At 41.1% G+C, this 19,139-nt stretch overlaps 1 protein-coding gene across 1 annotated transcript in view; it reads right to left on the reverse strand.

Moving 5' to 3' along the window:
• The window catches only part of MYO3B (myosin IIIB), a 632,072-nt gene that overhangs the window by 605,223 nt on the left and 7,710 nt on the right, over window positions 1-19,139 (reverse strand). Inside the window, exons 3-5 of the mRNA XM_078146159.1 lie at window positions 11,678-11,782; window positions 11,271-11,370; window positions 7,595-7,671 (exon numbers count right to left, since the gene is read on the reverse strand). Of these exons, the coding sequence (XP_078002285.1) occupies window positions 7,595-7,671; window positions 11,271-11,370; window positions 11,678-11,782 (282 nt within the window). The remainder of the gene's footprint in view (window positions 1-7,594; window positions 7,672-11,270; window positions 11,371-11,677; window positions 11,783-19,139) is intronic.

Genomic DNA, 19,139 nt, shown 5'->3' on the forward strand with positions numbered 1-19,139 from the left:
GAGTTTTAAAAAGAGGATGGAGTGTTAAGATGTTGAGGGGAAGAATAGAGAAAGAGAGCATCACGGACAAAGGAAGCGAGAGTGCACATGGCACATTTGAGGGACAGAGGGTGGTCTTGCTTGGGTAGGTCTTAGGGTATGTAGTGGACTGCCCTCTATTCTACATACACTACATTCCATTTTCTGTCTCCATGCCTGGAATGCCCTTTTTCTTCTCCACTGCCTCACAGAAATCCTTCTCTTCCTTCAGGACACAGTCCAAGACCCTCCTTCTATACTAGAGGTTCTTAACCTTTTTTTTTGTGTCCTTCAGCAATCTGGTGAAATCTATGGATATCTTCCCAGCATGCTGTTTTTTAAAATATATAAGATTACAAAAAAAAAAAAATCAAATAATCATATTGAAATAAAGATGTTACTTTTTTCCCATACAAGTTCATGGGTCCACTGAAATCTATCCACAGATCCCATCAGACCTCAAGTTAAGAACTTCTGTTCTACATACCTTTCCTTATTCCCCCAACTGCTAGGGCCCTCCTTCCCAAAATACTTTGTATTTATTTTGTGTATGTGTATATATATACGTGTGTGTATACATATAGTTTTTTCCCTATACATGCTTCTAAATTTATATGTCATCTCCCTTGATACAATATAAACTTCCTGAGAGTAGGTTTGGTTCCAATTTTTGAATCCAAGTGCCTGGTTCCAAGTTGGTGCTTAATAAATGCTTATTGGGGCAGCTAGGTGGCGCAGTGGATAGAGCACCAGCTCTGGATTCAGGAGGACCCGAGTTCAAATCTGGCCTCAGACACATAACACTTACTAGCTGTGTGACCCTGGGCAAGTCACTTAATCCCATTGCCTAACTCAGATAGATAGATAGATAGATAGATAGATAGATAGATAGATAGATAGATAGATAGATAGATAGATAGATAGATAAATGGACAAATAAATGCTTATTGATTGAGTGAGATGAGGTTGAAAAAGGAAAATGGTGTCAGATTGTGGGAGGCCTTGAATGCCAGGCAAAATATGTTGAACTTGTCTGGAATGGATTCCTTCACCCCTACCAATAATCCATTTAATTCTATCCCTATCCTTCAAGGGCCAACTTGGTTGCTACCTCCTCCTTTAAACTTTCTATATAGTCCTTCCTAATGAAAACTATTTCTCCCTCCTCAAATTTCCCATAACACTTTGCCTAGAGCTCTCCTTTGACTTATCTCACTATTCTTTGTATCATGGTTGTTTCGGTTCTTATGCCCCTTCCTATTATACTGTCAGATCCTGGAGAACAGGCTCATATCTATCTTGGTAGAGATATGCAATTCACATACTAAGCGCTTAATGAATGTTAACTACAATGTTTACTGAGTCAACTTTACAAAGGAGGCAACAGTGGGCTACTGAAGACTTTCATGCGCATTAGTGGCATTATTACTAAGTCTAGGAGAAAGGATCTCCTGACCATGGACCCAAGAATGGATTTAAACCAGATAGTTCATGGAGGCCAGAAGACCTGTTTGGAGACCACTGCAATAGTTCATGTGGATGGTGGTGGAGGCCCCTGTTAAAGAGGGAAGAGAGAAGAAGGGACACATGTTGAGGAGGTAGAATTGTCAAGAATTTGGTAACTGATAGAAAAGAGAGGCAAGAGAGAAATGACAAAAAGAGTAAGCCTAAGGATGTGAATTGTGATATACACAGAAACAATGAGGAACAGAGACTTAAAGAGAGAGCTTCATTGATCTAGAACAGAACTAAAAATTGAAGTAAAAATATCTCTTAAATTGGACAAATGAACTTTAATTAAGTGGTGTATTTGTGGGCTGTTCACTTGTGTATAATCAGTGACACAAAAAGGCAGCAAGGTGTAGTGGATAGAGCTCAGCATTTGGCGTCACCATGACCTGAGTGTCAATCCTGATTCTGTTATTTCATATAATCATTGATCATCAATTTTAAAGCTAGAAGGGATTCAATCCCAGCCCCCTGGTAAGAACTCTTATAGCGGAGACTATAAGAGGTTATTAGCTGAGAGTCATACAGTTGATGTCTGAGGCAGTTGGGTGGTACAGTGGACCCAGAGTCAGGAAGACCTAACTTCAAATCTTACCTCATGCGCATACCAGCAGTGTGACCCTAGTCAAGTCACTTAACCTTTGCTTCAGTTTCCTCAACTGTAAAATGGAGTTCAGCACATACCTCTCAGGATTATTGTGACCATCAAATGATATGTTTGTAAAGTACTTAACTCAGTGCCTGACACATATTAGCATATTCCAGTTCCCTACCTATGTCCTGTTGCCTTCTAAACTGACTATAGCGTTATGTAGTAGGAAAGGTACAATTCCAGAAATCAGGTTTCTGGGTTTGAATCCTGCCTTAGACGCTTACTAGCTATGGCAGTAAGAAGTGGCTGTAGTCCCAAGTGTACCACCCATTGGGACAGTGTGACCTGAAGCAAGACATCTGACTGAACTCTGCCTTTTCTGAAATAGCTGGCTCCAGAGGTGATAATTCATCCTTTCTCAATGATAAATTACCCAAACCATCACCCACTTTTACCGGTCATTTAGAGTCCAAGTAATAGCTTCATCACAATATGAGGAATCATAGTGTCATAGAATTTTATGCTGGCACAGACCTGAGAATTCATCTAGTCTGTTCATGCTTATTAGCTGAGTGGCACTGAGGAAGTTACTTCACCACTCAGCCTCAGTTTCCCCATCTGTAAAATGGTGATAATAATACTTGTACTACCTGTCTTACAGTGTTGTAAGGAAATCATTCTGTGTAAACCTTAAAACACTATACAAATGTAAACTACTGCAATTATAACTAGTCTTTATTTTCCATATTTGACTCTCTGGGCCTTGGTTTCCCCATCTATAAAGCGAGGGGGGAATGAAGGGGTGGGCAGACTTAGGTATGGGTAGCCTATGGCAGCAATGTTAACCCCTGGGGCTATCTGAGATGGGATTTTTTCTATTCTGGCCACATGGGCTCTGACCAAGCCTTTCCCTCTCTCAGGCCTTCTCTTCCAACCCTGACTGGGAAATGTTAGCTCTTCTTTCCATTTGTACCCATCATTGAAAACTTTCTTTTGTTATATTTATTAATCTTCCCATTGGCATCTCTAGCCTTTCCCTCCCCCCCCCAGCCCCAGCTGCTAGTTCTTTTCCCTCTAAGGTTATTTTTCATCTGTTCTACATGTATCTTGTTCGGGGTCATCTCCAGTCATCCTGATCTATATCTGGCCACTGGACCCAGATGACCGCGGCGGAGAGTGAGACTGGTGACTTTGCACAGCCCTGCTTCACTTACATCCAATTCACCTGCAAGTCACGGCATCTTCTTCCTGATGTCACAGGTCTCTTCAAGAACAAAGGCTGAACAACAGCCACAACGTATCTTGTTCTCTTACCTCTCCCAAAAGTCCAGGTAGCACAAAAGCATCTGAGAATCCTATGACAATTCTATGTATAGAGTTTCCACTTAGTCAGTCATGCCTTATCATATTTCTTCTACTGTTCTGCTTGACTGACAGTTTCTATTCTACAACATTTAGTAGCTTCAATCAAGAAGTTAGTGAGAATGAATGGGCAGTGTTGAAGAGACAGTTAATTTATGTTGCTACTTTGCACTGTCTGGAAGAACTGTGCTCCTTGACAGCTAGCCAGTATTTAATCTGAGGAGGGTCACATTCACTTAGCTATTTAGTTTGGGGAGCAGCACGTTTTAAATTAGAAATCTCAGTTGCTGATGCTTTTGAAATGAGGAGGAAAATCAAAGTAGTAAAAAAAAATAATTAAGAATATATTTAAATCTCTCTAAATAAAAATAGGCTTAATGACTAATAACCAACAGTAGTAATATTGTCCTCTTTTAAATATATACAAATCAATAATTGGTGTTGCTTTTAGTAGTGTGTGTGATTGTAGTATTCTAGCAAAGGGTCCTTATTCAAATATTTTGTTGTTCAGTCATTTTCTGTTGGGTCCAACTCTTCATGACTCCATTTGGAGTTTTCTTCACAAAGATACTGGAGTTCTTCATAAAGATACTGTTCCCTTCTCCAGTTCATTTGACAGATGAGGAAACTGAGGCAAACAGGGTTAAGTGACTTGCCCAGGGTCATACAGTAAGTGTCTACAGCCATATTTGGACTCAAGAAGATGAGTCTTCCTGACCCTGAGCCCAGAGCTCTAGCCACTGTACCACCTAGCTGCCCATATTCAAATATGCCCATAATCAAAAGTGAGAACATAGTAAAATTACTGTATGAACCTTCACCTCCTATTGTCCATTAGTAGGAAAGAATATTGATTTAGCATTAAGATTTCAGAACTGGTTGAGACCATCATCTAGTTCAACCCCTTTCTTTTGTTTTTTTCAAAATTTATGTATTTTTCACCTCCTCCACCTCCTCCCTTCATTTTCAAAATGAGGAAACAGGGACCTAGAGGTATAAAGTGGCTTGACCATAGTCACATATCTACTAAGTGTCAGAGCCAAGATTCAGACTCAGGTCTGTGTTCTTCTCATGACTCCACAATTAATACCCTCATTTTGAATCATTACCAATTAAATATTTAATGTCTAATATTTTAATTTGTTATTGTGGATGATGCAAAAGGAGAAGAACACTGGACGTAGGCTTCCATCATTGTATTAGCTAAATATAGTTTTCGTTTGGACAATAAACACTAGGAGTGAAATGATGCTTGGTAGTCCTGGGCTTTTAGCTAAATCCCAGGGATTGCAGGAAGGGCCACAGAGCAGATCTCAATGTCTGTGATGGAATCTTTGGCGCCTGCATGTAGAGCAGTCAGCCAGTCGGCCTTTCCAAGGCACATCCAGGGGACTCCCGCACAGTAAACTGCCTCTACTCAATTTATCCACCTCAGCAGGATGGAGAGTTGACTTGACCCTGCTGAGATCTGAACCAGTTCCAGGGAATCTGGATATTAAAAGCTCACTATTAGACCACGAAACTACCCCCTAAAGAAATACTGTACCTATTTTGTTCAATACAGCTACTACAGTTGGAAAGGTGGGAAAAAATTTTTTTTTCTTCTTATTCCAAACACCTTTTGGAAAAGTGCAAAACTCAGGGTAGGTTTCTTTTAATTACACTTGCTGATTCTGAGGCCACCATCTTGCTGCTCCTTGTGATGTGAACAGGACCTTGCACAGCACACTGCTGTTCCACCATGGAGAAGAGTGCAGTGACCTCAATTATGCTTTTCCTTAAAGAAGAGACCCGCTAGTCTTAAACCGGAGGAAGGAAGAGCCCTTCTCTCACTGCCCCCAAATTCCTCCTAATCCCTTTGGCACATCTTCCATACTTTAGTCCTTTTATTAAAGAGGCCACTTTGTACCATCCCGGAGGCACAGTCATGTTTATGGCAGGATGTTGCACAAATTAAACGTTCACTTGACTAGATATTCTTGCTTCAGAGCATGCTATTATCTAGCTGGAAGACTTCCCAAACCACCACATGCGTCATGTCACAGTAGGTCCTGTAAACTGGTTTTAGATGGCACCGGGACTGAATCGGGCCCAGGCCTTCATTTTGTCAAAATAATAGTAGTAAAAACCACCACAACCGCAGAGCGCAAGAGGAGTGATTGTATGCCAGGTAGCAGAGAACAAAGTCACAGAATTTTAGAGTGAGACGGGACCTCTAGCCTTCTAGTGTAACCTACACACAACAGGAATCCCCACTATAAACAAATGGACAAGCAGTAATCCAGCTTCTGCCTGAACACCTCCAGTGAGTGCTTGAGTCCACCCATTCCACTTGGGGACCTCTCTGTTAAGAAGTTTTTCCTGCTATCAAGCTTAAATTTGCCTCTTGACAACTTCCTTTCACTGTTCCTGGTTCTATTTTCTGGGGCCAAACAGAACAAGTCTACTCTCTCTTCCATCTGATAACCCTTCACAATGTTTTTTTTTTGGCTAGGCAATAGGGTTAAGTGACTTGACTAGGGTCACACAGCTAGTGTTGTGTGTCTGAGGCCAGATTTGAACTCAGAGCCGATGCTCTATCCACTGCGCCACCTAGCTGCCCCCCTTCACAAATTTAAAAACAGCTACCATTAACTCTTCAGTCATCTCTTTTCCACACTTAACATCTCCAATTCCTCCAACTGATTCTCATACAACATAGACTGAAGGCCTTTCACCATCCCCCTCTAGTTTATCAATATCCTTCCTTAATGGTGGCAAATAAACTGAAAACAATACTCCAGATATGATCTGACAAAGATGGAATAGAGTAAAATTTGTTGTTGTTCAGTTGTGTACGACTCTTCGTGACCCATTTCTTGGCAGAGATACTAGAGTAGTTTGCCATTCCCTTCTCCAGTTCACTTTACAGATGAGTAAACTGAGGCAAACGGAGTAAGTGACTTGCCCATAGTCATGCAGCTAGTAAGTGTCTAAGACCTGATCTGGACTCAGGAAGAGGAGTCTTTCGCGGGCTCCAGGCCTGGTGTCCTATCCATTGTGCCACTTAGCTGCAAATAGTAAAATTATCACCTTCCTGTTCCTGAAACACATGACCCTCTTCTTGGGTTTCCTGTTCCTTCAAGTGCCAGCTAAAATCTCACCTTCTACAGGAAGTTTTTTCTCACCTCCCTTAATGCTAGAGTCTTCCTTCTGTTGATTATTTCAAATGCATCCTGTACATAGCTCGTTTGTATATATTTGGTTACATGTGGTCTCTTTGAGAAGGATCTGGTTTTTGCGTTTATTTGTGTCCCTAGAACTTAGTTATGGCTGCTGGCACCTAGTAAGTATTTATTAAATGCTAGAGAAGCTAGGTGGCACTATAGTGCATGGAATGTGGGCCTGGAGTCAGGAAGACCCATCTTCCTAAGTTCAAAACTGGCCTCAAACACTTACTATCTGCGTGACCCTGAGCCACTTACTTAACCCTGTTTGACTCAGTTTCCTCATCTGTAAAATGAACTGGAGAAGGAAATGGCAAACCACTCCAGTATCTTTGCTAAGATAATCCCAAATAGGATCACAAAGTGTCAGACACAATTGAAAAACAACTAAATAAAAATAAATGTTAATTGACTGTCTAAACTGACTCACTCCTAATTCAGCCCAAGATTACATTTGCTTTTTCAGATATCACATTGCACTGCTAACTCGTACTAAGGTTGTAGTCCTCTAAAACTCCCAAGATCATAGTTTTAGATCTGGAATGGAACTAGTCAAACCCCTTTATTTTACAGATGAGGACACTGAGGCCCAGAGAGGTTAACTGATTTTCCCAAGGTCAGACACGTAGTAAGTATAAGAAATAGGATTTAAACTCAGGTCCTCTGACTTCAAATCAAATAGTGTTTTCACTATGCCACACTTTTTCCAGATAAACTGCTATCTAACCATGCTTGACTAAGCAATGACAATGACTATCACTATATAGCCAGGGAAAAAAAAACAACAATAACCAATGTTCTCCTTCCTATGTTATTCCCTTGACACTTTACAGAAGAATATACCACCAAGACACTGCGTTAGCACGCAGAAACCCCCAGTGACATAGTCTAGACACACATCACTTACTTCAGGAGCCATCCAAAATGGTGTGCCAACTGAAGTGTTTCTTCGTAGACGTGTGCTGGTTAGCTGAGCTGAAACACCTAAAATAAAGTAAGTGATGGAAAATGGCAGTGAGCCAGTGATGCTGTTTCACGCGGTTTTCAGTTTTAGTTAATTCACTAGAGAGGAGTATGTTTTGGCCACAAACATGACTACGGACTGGAAGCATGGCCTATCATGGGATTGTCTTCATTCTCATAGATGGGGCAACCAAAAACTAGCAGTGAGGTACAATGGGGAAATTTCTGGGTTTGGGGTCACCGCTCCAAGTAGGAATCCCTGCTCTGTCCCTTATGACCTGTGTGATCTTGGGTAAGCTAAGTATCCCCACTGAGTCTCCGCTTCCTCATCTATAAAATGAGGAAGCTGAAAATAAATAAATAAATACAATGAGGATAATGGACTGGATCAGGGTGAACTTAAACTTTTTTAATGTCATGGAGCCCTCTTCACATACAAACTCCTTCCAATCAAGTTTGGTTTTGATTGAAAAAGCACTAACCATGTGACCCTCAGGAACGATGAATTTTCTGAAGGGGGGAGGGGCTCAAAAGCCCAGCTTTTCCCCTTTCTACCTGGGTGATCTTGAAAAAATCATAGAATTTCTAAGTCTTGGTTTTCTCCTTCTAATGCTAAATCTCTGACCTACTAAGAGCCAGACCTAGAGGTTTCACCTTTGCTGAAGCAATTCCATTTGGTACATCCCAACATATGGAAGGCAGATGTTTGCCTTTAGAAAGGGATGCTTATGTAGTAAAGTGGAGTTGCTTATATAAAGTTGATTGATGCTTGTGGAGTAGGGTCCCATTTGCCTCCTTTATCCTAACAATCTAATCCCATAAGCACTGCATTTCAAATGAACATTGATCTGGACTTTAACCAGGAAGCCATTATTCCCTACCAGAGCCAGGAAATCGTGGGATTATTCCAGGTCACATCCAGACCTGGCTTGCCTTCCCTTAGGGTCAGGGAAATCAGGCACATGCTTGGTAGTCAGTAGGTTACCATGAGCTCTTAATGTGTTCTTTTTCCCTATTTGCACACCCAACTTGTGCGAATGGTTAATCCAGTGAATATTTGTTGATTTTTAACCAAACTGGTTGGTGAATAACCAGGTAAAATAACTCAGGTCAACTCAATCAAACATTTTAAAATGGAGGGTTGGGGGGGCAGTATAGAAGTGAAGGAAAAACTGAGAATGGTGAGAATGCCTATAATCCCCTGCTGGTGGGGAGGCCAAGGATAATAACAATAATAGTAACAATAGCTAACGTTTCTATGTGCTTACTGTGAATGCATCGTGCTAAGTGCTTTACAAATATTGTCTCATTGTTCCTCACGACAACCTTGGAAGGTGGGTGCTATTATTATCCCCATTTTACAGATGAAGAAACTGAGGCAAACAGAAATTAAGTGACTTGCCCAGGGTCACACAGCCAGTAAGTGTAAGCCAGTAAGCTAGACGTGAACACTCAGGTCTTCTTGACTCCAGGCCCTAAACTCTATCCACTGCTCCACCTAGTTGGGTGTTCTGAGCTGCAATGGGCTAAGCCATTGGTGTGTGCATGGAGGCCAGCACCAATATGGTGTGCTGGAGTGGGGAATGATAGAGGCTGAGTAAGGAGGAGCAAATCAGATCAGGCAGGAAACAAATCAAGGCAAAGCCACCCCGCCATTCAGTAGTGGGATTGGGCCTGTTAGTGACCACTGCACTTTCAGCCTAGGAGAGATCACTGACTATCCACTGGAAGACATTTTGCCAAGTGGCTTGATCAGGCACATAATTAGGGCTCTTTGTGCACAAGACAAGTACCGAAAATCTCGTCCAGAGAACGAGGCTGGAAGCATTTCCTCAGCAGGGAAGAAGTTTAGGGGAAACTGTGCAACCTCAACGTTAGTCCTTTGCTAGAGAGGTCCCTGGCAGCCGTCATCTGATAGTTTCCTATTTGAATTAATCATTCTTTCTAACTTAACACTAAGCTCAGTTGTTTCTATTCTGCTGAAGGACTCCAGCATTCCTTAAATTTGGCTCCCTGGAGCAAAGCTCCAGTTATCCAACCCTAGTTCTGACTCTGGCCTTGATGTCGTAGGATCCACTCCAGTCTGGGTCATGATTGCTCAATGCTGCCTTCTGTTCTCTCCTATTCTCTCACTAGCAAATAAAGAAAACTAAAGCAACCCCAACCAGTTTCATGATCTATTTTCAAATGAATTTTTTTTTGCACAAATTAGTCATTTAACTCATTTAAGGATCTCATTCTCCTGGCTTCCTTTCTATTATTAAAACGACTAATACTTCTAGGCAAATATCCTAATAGAACTGTTTAAAAAATCTTCTTTTTGGTTTTATATTTGACATTTTGTAAATAAATATATAAAGATAAAAGTGCTGCATTTTTCTTTTCTTTTCTTTTTTTTTAAACTAGTGGATTCTTGAGGTTGCTTAGTACCAGGTTTTTGTTTTTTTCTATTTGGAATATAACCAACCCTTCGGGCAGCTAGGTGGCACAGTGGATAGAGTACTGACCCTGGAGCCAAGAGAGCCTGAGTTCAATCAAATACTAGCTCATTTAGCTATGTGACCCTGGGCAGGTCACTTAACCCTGTTTGCCTCAGTTTCCTCATCTGTCAAATGAGCTGGAGAAGAAAATGGCAAATCACCCCAGTATCTTTAACAAGAAAATCCCAAATGGAGTTGTGAAGAGTCAGACACAACTAATTGACAAAAAACAATAATAAAATGTCAACAATAAACAATAAAAACATCAGATGGCATGCTTGTTTACATGGATAATCTGTGATTACCATGGAGAACTCCAGGTGTGGGAACTTTCTCCACCAAAGAAGATGACAACTCATCTGTTACTTAGTAGATAAGTCCTATGGAATATTCTCAAGTAAATAGAAATACACTGATGTGTCCAGGCTCACAAAGCTACTAAGTGTCAGAGGCAGGATCTGAACACAAATTTTACTGACTTCAAGTACGGTATTCTATCAGCTACACCATGCTGTTTCTAGGGCCTGTTGGCCTATCCTTGTAAACGTATTTCCCGAGGAGATGCTGAAAAGATCTGTGGGAATATAGATCAGTATATATTTCCTCTCACCATTTCTACTTCATACTAATGTTTCCAGTTTAACCAACCTCACATGCAACAGCAATAATCATAATTTAAATGGAAGTTAGCTCTCAGAACCACAGGACCATTTTACCTTCTGCTCACTGGGAATAAATGTGCCTGAAGCAACCAAAAGTCGTGTGAGAGACCAAATGGCTTTTTCTTTTCATATGCAAAAGAAGGAATGTCAAAAATCAAATTAAAGGCAATTGCCCTCAGACACAGAGTACTCTTACTAGAATACCAACCATTTTTTTTTTACTAAAAGGTTTTTTGGGGTAACATTTTTATTGTTAATAGGAAATGCTTTAAAACCCCCAACTAGAGGCCATGACAGCATCTCCTAGGGTGCTCCATCTGCTCCCCCTCCACTGTGCAGCCCGTGGAGCCATGCTTTCAACTGGAAAAGCCCCTCACAGCCTGTGGTGCTGCAGCAAGGCCCCCAGTAAGAAGACAATAAATTGCAGCCTCTGGCTAGACAGAGACAGTCAAGAAAACAAATGGCAAACAGTCATTACCAAAGTCAACGAGCTTAACTCCTCCTTCTGTTGTCAGAAGAATGTTGTTCCCCTTGACGTCACGGTGAATAATCCTATTGTTGTGCAAGTGCTGAAGACCCTGCATGTCAAACGGCAGTCACCAAAGGAAAAAAGTTAGTGCTCTTATTTGAAAACAATTATCCTGCTATTAAAAAAAAATCTAATGAAGACAGTCTGCACTTGAACTAAACAAATATCTGTCTGGGGGATCACTTGGAAGTTACCCCTCCCCTTCCTTCCTCCTCAACTGGCCCCCTCAACCAAGAGTATTGTTGTATTTCCATATAATACAGTATTGTTGTATTTTCATCGTATACATGGAAAACAGGGATGGCAAGTTGCACCCTGTGCTCTCATGATCTGCTCTGCTTCATAGGCATCCTTACCAAAAGCGCCCCATACAAGATGTAGGAGATTATAGCTTCATCCAACCGTTGACCACACTTCAGTAGGCCTTTGACAAGATCCGTGACAGAGCCTCCATTACACAGCTGTGAGAAGAGAAAAGGGGTAGGAAAAGAGGACGGAGAAGGAGAAACAACATACACATACAAAAGAAAAACAAAGATCTTTTGATTATTCACCAAACTCGTTTAGATTTTTAGAGTTTACTAGGTAAATCCTCAGCTCGGAAACTCCAGAACAAACTAATTAGAAGTCAGCTTTGCATTGTACAGGCTGATCTAGTTGCCATAAGGTGACACTTTAGTCAAGGTGATGATTTGTGGCTGATAATTTATAACCAAAAAGATGACATAAAATTTAACTGCAAGAGAAATATTTTGTAAATGAGTCTTTATTTTGGAGTTGGGAGGGAAAGGCACATAAATATATAGTCTCTGATAATTTAGGGGAGTATTTCAATATTTTCATTCTTGGTGAGCTGTATCTTTAAAAAAAATGTTTTTTTAACTTCGTCTGGGGGTTAGGGAGAAGATGAGAAAAGGCTAGAAGAGGCAAGACTGATGCACTTGAGAACTGGAAGGCAACAAATTATAGTCATTTCAAACCTTCACTCCATCAATGTTCCCGCTGGCAGGCAATATAAACCTGGCAGCGGCCATATCTCTATGCTCAGACTTGATGGCGTGTGCTGCCAACAGCTTAGATGAAACATTCTGATCTAAAGGGGAAAAATAGCTGTGCGCTTCCCATTAATGGGGTACCATATATCAAAGTTTGGGTGAGGGGAAGGGCGCAATACAATTAGGACCCACACAAAGCTATTTTTATTTATATCATTAGTTCATCATTCTTAGACAGGACTTTTCAACTCTGCTTTCAAATTACCAGCCCCTCCTCCTCCTTCCTAACCACTCCCCTATCTTTGTGTCTCTTTCATTTCCAGAGTTGCCATTGCATGCTATGGTGATGACCATCACTTTATAGAACTGGGTTTTGCCAGGCTGGCAATGACTACAATATTTTGTATGTAATATATGTGGCATGTCTATGTATACACACATACTCTCTCCCCGGAGAAAATATAAGGCTAGGAACCACTTTACTTTAATCTAGTAAATTAAAATGCTCAAAAGAAGAGGTAAGGGGAAGGGTTATTCTTAAATTTTAGTTTACATTGGATATTAGCCAAATCAATGTCAGATATCATCTGGGCGATACTGAACATTAGCCAATAGTTAAATATCACTGGTGAAACATATGGAGAATGATGCAGCATTGGCAAGTATCATCCAATCAAAAGAACAGTTCCCTTTAGAAATGCTAACTGGACCTCTTTGCAAGGAAGCCCTCTCTAGGAATCAGGACAACTCAAGAAACTAGGAATGGGATAATTTCTATGAAGTTACATCATGATTTCCACCTCCCAGAATACTTTCTTCCTACCTCAGAGAGAGTTTCAGGATTTTATGTTCCATAAACCTCTCAGCCCCATAAGAAAAAGTGAAAGAACCAGACAAATCAGTAGGCAAACCTTATTCTCTCTGTTCTGTAGATAACATAGACATTTTCAGACTTTTCTGGGCCCAGTGCCTACATCTGACATCTTCCAGAGCATTCTATTAAGAAGGGTAGGGAAACATCAAAATGAACATAAAATCTTAAGATAAAATAATTGCCCAAGTCTACAAGTGCATTAGCATGACATAATTAAATATCTTAAAAATACCTTAGTGAGGAAAGGAGTCTTACTGACCACTCACTCTACCTCACCATCCCCAAGAGGATCTTAAGAATGATCAATTACATTTATGTAAAACAAGTGACTAAGTGCTCTTTAAAACACAGGCCAGGACATGGGAAGTGGGGGGACTATTTCAGTTATTCTGCTTCCAAACTTCGTGTGTTATTCTATTGCAGACTAATGGATTGTACGTTTAGCTTACTATAAAAAAAATTAAGTCTAAGTTTAAGATCCATTAATAATTTAGGTTATTTCTTGAACCTCTCTTTCTCTCCTTCTCTCCCAATAAAAAAGAAATAACCAAGCTGATATGCATCAAAATCTAATTCATTTTCAAGTCAAGACATCACCCTCCTTATGTCTTCGAGAAACGAAAGCGAAACAACAACTCTTGAGGTTTAAATCTCTGGGGCAGCTAGGTGCTGGGCCTGGAGTCAGGAAGCCCTGAATTCACGCAGACTCAAGCACATATGAGCTGTGTGACCCTGGGTAAGTCATTTAACCTCCTCCTGCCTCCGGTTCCTCATCTGTAAAATGGAAATAACAATAACATCTATCTCCCAGGGTTGCTGTAAGGATTGGGATGTTTGTAAAAGCACCTAGCTATGTAAATGTAATACATATATATATGCTATTATCTATATAATCTAGTTTTTTAAGAAGCACGTAAGGATGGCTGGTATATCACACAGAGTCAAAGAATGGCAGAACTATCTAGTCTAGAAATATGTGTGGTTCCATGGAAATCATATTAGGCAATTAAGAGACTATATTGCTTCATCCTTCTCAATGTACAGATGTGGATACAGAGATTCGGGGAAGCAAGGGAAGTAACTAACCCAGGTCCTGTCTAACTAAGCCTGGGGCCTCCCATAATCTCCCATTTGAAGGTTCTTGCTGTTATAGTCTCTTGGGTCAAGACTTGAGAAAGAAATCATCACCCAGACAATTGCTAATATTCCCCTGTAGGAACTTGAGGGGACAGGATATCGCAAGAATGAAGCCAGAGGGAAGACATAACCACAGTTCCCAACCGAGCTTTGTGGATATCTGCTTGGGAAGGGGGGGGAAAAAAGCACAAAGAACTGTGTTGAATATAGCCATCAGAGGGGCTGCCTGACCCTGACCCCATGAGTAGAACAGGTTGGAACCAGCTGGAGTTGATATTATGGTCTCTCTGGAAACTCCCTGCTGCTGCACACGGAGCCCACTGTTCTGACCAAATGTCACCGTTCTTCCAGCCTCCCCAGCCTTCTCTACAGACTTTCAGACTTTGGGCTATTTTGCAAAACAACTTAAGTAGCAGCTTGGAAAGGCTGTGCCTTCCAGGGACTCCCTCCCTCCCTTCCTGCTGAAGTGTATTTAAACCCTGCTCCTTCTGTTCCTCACAGGCACTCCAGTACTTAGATGATGCTTGGTATCCCAAATTATAATTCCTTTGCCTCCAGTAAAGACCTTTCTTGTTGCTACTTTGGTATTATAATGTTGTTCAGTCATGTCTGACACTTCTTGACCCCGTGGACCCTACTGTTAATGGGGTTTCCTTGGCAAGGATGCTGGAGAGGTTTGCCATTTCATTCTCCAGCAGATTAAGGCAAACAGAGGTAAATAATTCGCCTAGGATCACACAATTAGTAAGTTCTGAGGACCTGATTTGAACTCAGACTCCAGAGCCATCCAGCTGCCTCCAGTCCTCTTTATTTTAGATTGAGAATTACTTTGTCCTATCCCATCTTTCGGCTCCGTGATAGCACCATCAGGAATGCACAGGGACCAGGTGGTCCTCAGATGTCTGCATAGTCTCACATACTGGGCCTTGAGAATCAGTAAGTCAAATAATTCCTTATCTAGACAGTGTCTCCCTCACCCCCAACCCCAAATGTGCTTCTGTGTTTTAAAATCCCACTTACTCTCTCCTTTGGACATAAGCATTCTTAAAAACAAATGTGGGGGACAGCTAGGTGGCACAGTGGATAGAGCACTGGCCATGAAATCAGGAGGACCTGAGTTCAAATGTGACCGCAGACCAAACACTTTACACTTACTAGCTCTGTGACCCTAGGCAAGTCACTTAACCCCGATAGCCTAAAAAAAAAAGCAAATGTGGGAGAGGGTATTTACACTTTTTCGTGTATCTGTTTATCAGATTGGCTAGCCAACTAATCACAGATAAGAGCACCAACCCTCAGCAACACGCACAATAGACCCCATGGGAGTCAACCACCCAGGATAGATTTTACAGGAATGTCAAGTAACTCCGTTCACCAGTGTGTAAAATGTGCACCTGGTACTGCGACAAAGGTCAAAATGTGTCCTTTGTTTCCATAGTAACAAGTGTAAGAAATGTTTTTAGCCAGATAGCTCAGGAACCTTTAAAGGAAACATCAAAAATAAGTATTTGTCCCACCCTTCGCTTCAAATATAAGTGTCATCTCCCCTACCCCACAGTGATTGGGGGCCCCAGGGAGCGATGAATGACCCATGGGCTGCCTGAGGAGATTCTGGAGAAGGGGGACAAGGGAGGAAGGGGGTGGACAGCCCCCTCCTCTTCCCTCTCCCTCACCTGGCCTAAGCTGATTAGGAAGAAATGCATGTACCAACTTTCCATAGGATCATAGGTTTAGAACTGAAAGGAGTCCCAAAAGCCATTTAGTCCAATAGCCTCATTTTACAGATGGGGAAACTGAGGCACAGGGAGGTTAAATGACTTGTCCAAAGTCACATAAAGAGGATCAGAGGTGGGATTTGAACCCAGACCCTCTGACCTCAGAGCCAGTGTCCTTCCTGCTGTAAATTTCTGTAAGTCCTTGAAAAAAAAGAAGGGTCTTTCTTCAAACACGGATCATGATAGTATTTTCATTATCACAGACCTATAGCCCAGGCACCCACCTACATCAGGTACACCCCAGAACATTTCACAGTTCTGCTCTTAAAACTCTACAGAGAGGAAATATCAGTGAAATGCTATATTATGGTCAGAGTATTCCTGGGATTTTTTCCCAAAACCACATTATAGCATCTCTCCTGCCCTACTTTGAAAACAGCCCATTCTGCAACAGAGCCCTAACGCAGCAATATATCATATCCAGCAAGCTGACCTATAAACTTTTTTTTTCTATACCTCCAGAGCCCATATAAGAATTAAGAGCGCTCATGTTGTCACCAGGACCAACGGCTCAGCTGCAGACCACAGAACAATGAGATGCTCTCATTAAGCAGGTGTCTTTTGTTTGTTTAAATGTCAGTGTTTGAGGACCTGCCTGCCTGCCTGCTTGCCTTCCAGTGAATCTCATAAACATGCAATTAAACTGCACAGGTCCCCTTTGGAGGAAGGTGGCCCCTGAAAGTTGACAATCTCGCCATGGAAGTCTGACGGTGCAGGGGGTGGACTACTCAGCACCCAGCCCTAGCCAGAGAAGAGAAATGCTAGCTGACATTGCTTAACAAAAAAGGGTGAATCACCTTGGAGGCACACCAGGGAACTATCTATAAATGCATAAAATAAAATAGCCCCCTTGGAGTTGGGGGGGAGGAAGAGAGGAGGCAACTAAGCCTCTTTCCTCTTCCTCCTCCTCCTCCTCCTCCTCCCCTAGAGCTTGAAAAGGTGGCAGCCCCTTCATTCCCTCCCACACAGCTGACAATCTGTTTCAGCGGAAAGAGCATGTTTCCATTCCCAGAGTTCTCCCTACGCTCCCATCATCATCAGGATGATGTGGCTGCTTAAAGAATCTTGAATTTAATGAGCATTACTCTTTTTCTAGCCCCAAGAGAAATAGAAAAAAATCATTTACTCTCCACATCAGTTTTTCATAACATTCACAGGAGAATTCTGAAGGCCCCAGGTGGAAACCTGAAGTCTTTGTAATCATAACATATGACTTTGTAGCAATGGGAGATCCTTTCCAGTAAAAAAAAAAAATCATTGGATCCCAATAAATTTCCTTTAAGGTGTCCCCCCCACCAAATGGCAAACAGAAGAATTCACAGGATCATACAACTAAGACTGGAGGGAATCCCAGAGGTCTCCTAGTCCCATAATTTTACAGATGAGGAAACTGATACCCAGAGAAGTTAATTAGCAGAGGTGAATCTAAGTCCTCTGACTCCACAAGTGATTTCCCCTGGACCATGCTACTTTTCAGCACCTTCTTTCCTAAGCCTTTTTTTATTGGCCTCACTCCCAGATGCCTGGTTTCCTCCTCATTTTGGACCCAGGATTCCCTCTCTCTTCTACTACTACAGGCCCACTACAAGGGCCTGCTGTTCACATAGTCCTCCAAATCTTACCCAATTTGCTTTCCCTCAGTCAAAACTGGCCTGTCCTCTTTACCATTTTAAACTAGACTGCCTATATTGATGACTTGAAAATGTGATAAATTCACTATAATGTATTACAGGTGACAATGGCTTAATATTTCCCTCCCAAGTTACATTTTTGCCTCCTACATTTTCAATGCTTTAAACAGAAGTAACTAAAATGTGAATTTTGGGTACTGGAAGATGAAGATGCTGGATTAGAGAAGTCTTTTGGAGTTATTCCTGTGTGTTCTGGATTCATCATTGTCTAGACCTTATCCTAAAGCCTAAAACCTAGAACTCTGGGAAAGCTCTGGATTTTAAAATATGTTAATTCTTCAGTCAAGTGCAGAAATATGGGGAATTCTTTCAAAATTCCAGTCTCATTTTCTCCTGCCTCAAACCATTATTTTCAGATTGAATGCTGAATACTTACCTAAAGCCTCTGATGGAGAAAATCCATAGTTTACAGTTTCCAAAATTCTTCCATTGAAATTTTAAAAAGAAAACAACTGTACTGGCCTTACTAGAGCAAAAAACCAAATATTTTTCTGGGAAGTAAGATTTTCATGAAGATATAACTTCTTCTCATTATATTTCATTTAGATGGTTTCCCATCACAGAACTTATAGATCTTTCCCTGAGTTTTTTTTAGATTTAATATTCATTGAGCATAAAACTTATCTACCAATTCTTCCACAGCATATTGCCTATGAATGTGTTTTCCCTTCATCTCCCAAATGAAATAGCTGTCTATCACAAGAGGGCTCTTTGTTTGTTTTTTGTTAACAATTGGTAATGCATTTTGGAAATTACATTTTTATTTGCTTTTGTTTTTTTAGTTGAGGTGATTTAAGGTGCCTTTTAATAAGATTTTTCCATCCTCTAGAATTATTCCATAGGATAACCTGTCATCTGGCATTGCATATAAATGAGCAAAGGGAAGAAAAGGGAGTGTGGTAGTAGCAAAGCCAACATAAATCTCGCCACAATATTCTGAATAAGCAGGACAATATTCAACATATTAGAACTTTCTTTTGTGAGTTTTTTTCATAAACCCTCTCCTAAAATGCATGGCTGGACTAAAATGCAAGGGAAGAGAAAATTTTAAAGTATGATATAGACTGGCACTGTTTGCAGAACTGATCGACTGGTCAATCAATCAAGCATTTATTAAGTGTTTACAGTGGACCAAGCTCCAATGATAAAAAGGAAAAGCAAAAAATAGACCCCACCCTCAAGAAGCTGACATTCTAGTTGGGAAGACAATATGGACATAAATAGTTTTATACAAAATACACGGAGTACATAATCCACTTTAGAGGGAACAACAATAGCAGCTAGGGGAAAGCCTCTTGTAGAAGGTGGCATCTGAGCTGAATCTCAAAGGTAGCCAGGGATTCTAA

The sequence above is a fragment of the Phascolarctos cinereus genome, unplaced genomic scaffold (assembly GCF_003287225.1).
Source record: "Phascolarctos cinereus isolate Bilbo 61053 unplaced genomic scaffold, phaCin_HiC Scaffold_726;HRSCAF=1367, whole genome shotgun sequence".
Taxonomy (NCBI): domain Eukaryota; kingdom Metazoa; phylum Chordata; class Mammalia; order Diprotodontia; family Phascolarctidae; genus Phascolarctos; species Phascolarctos cinereus.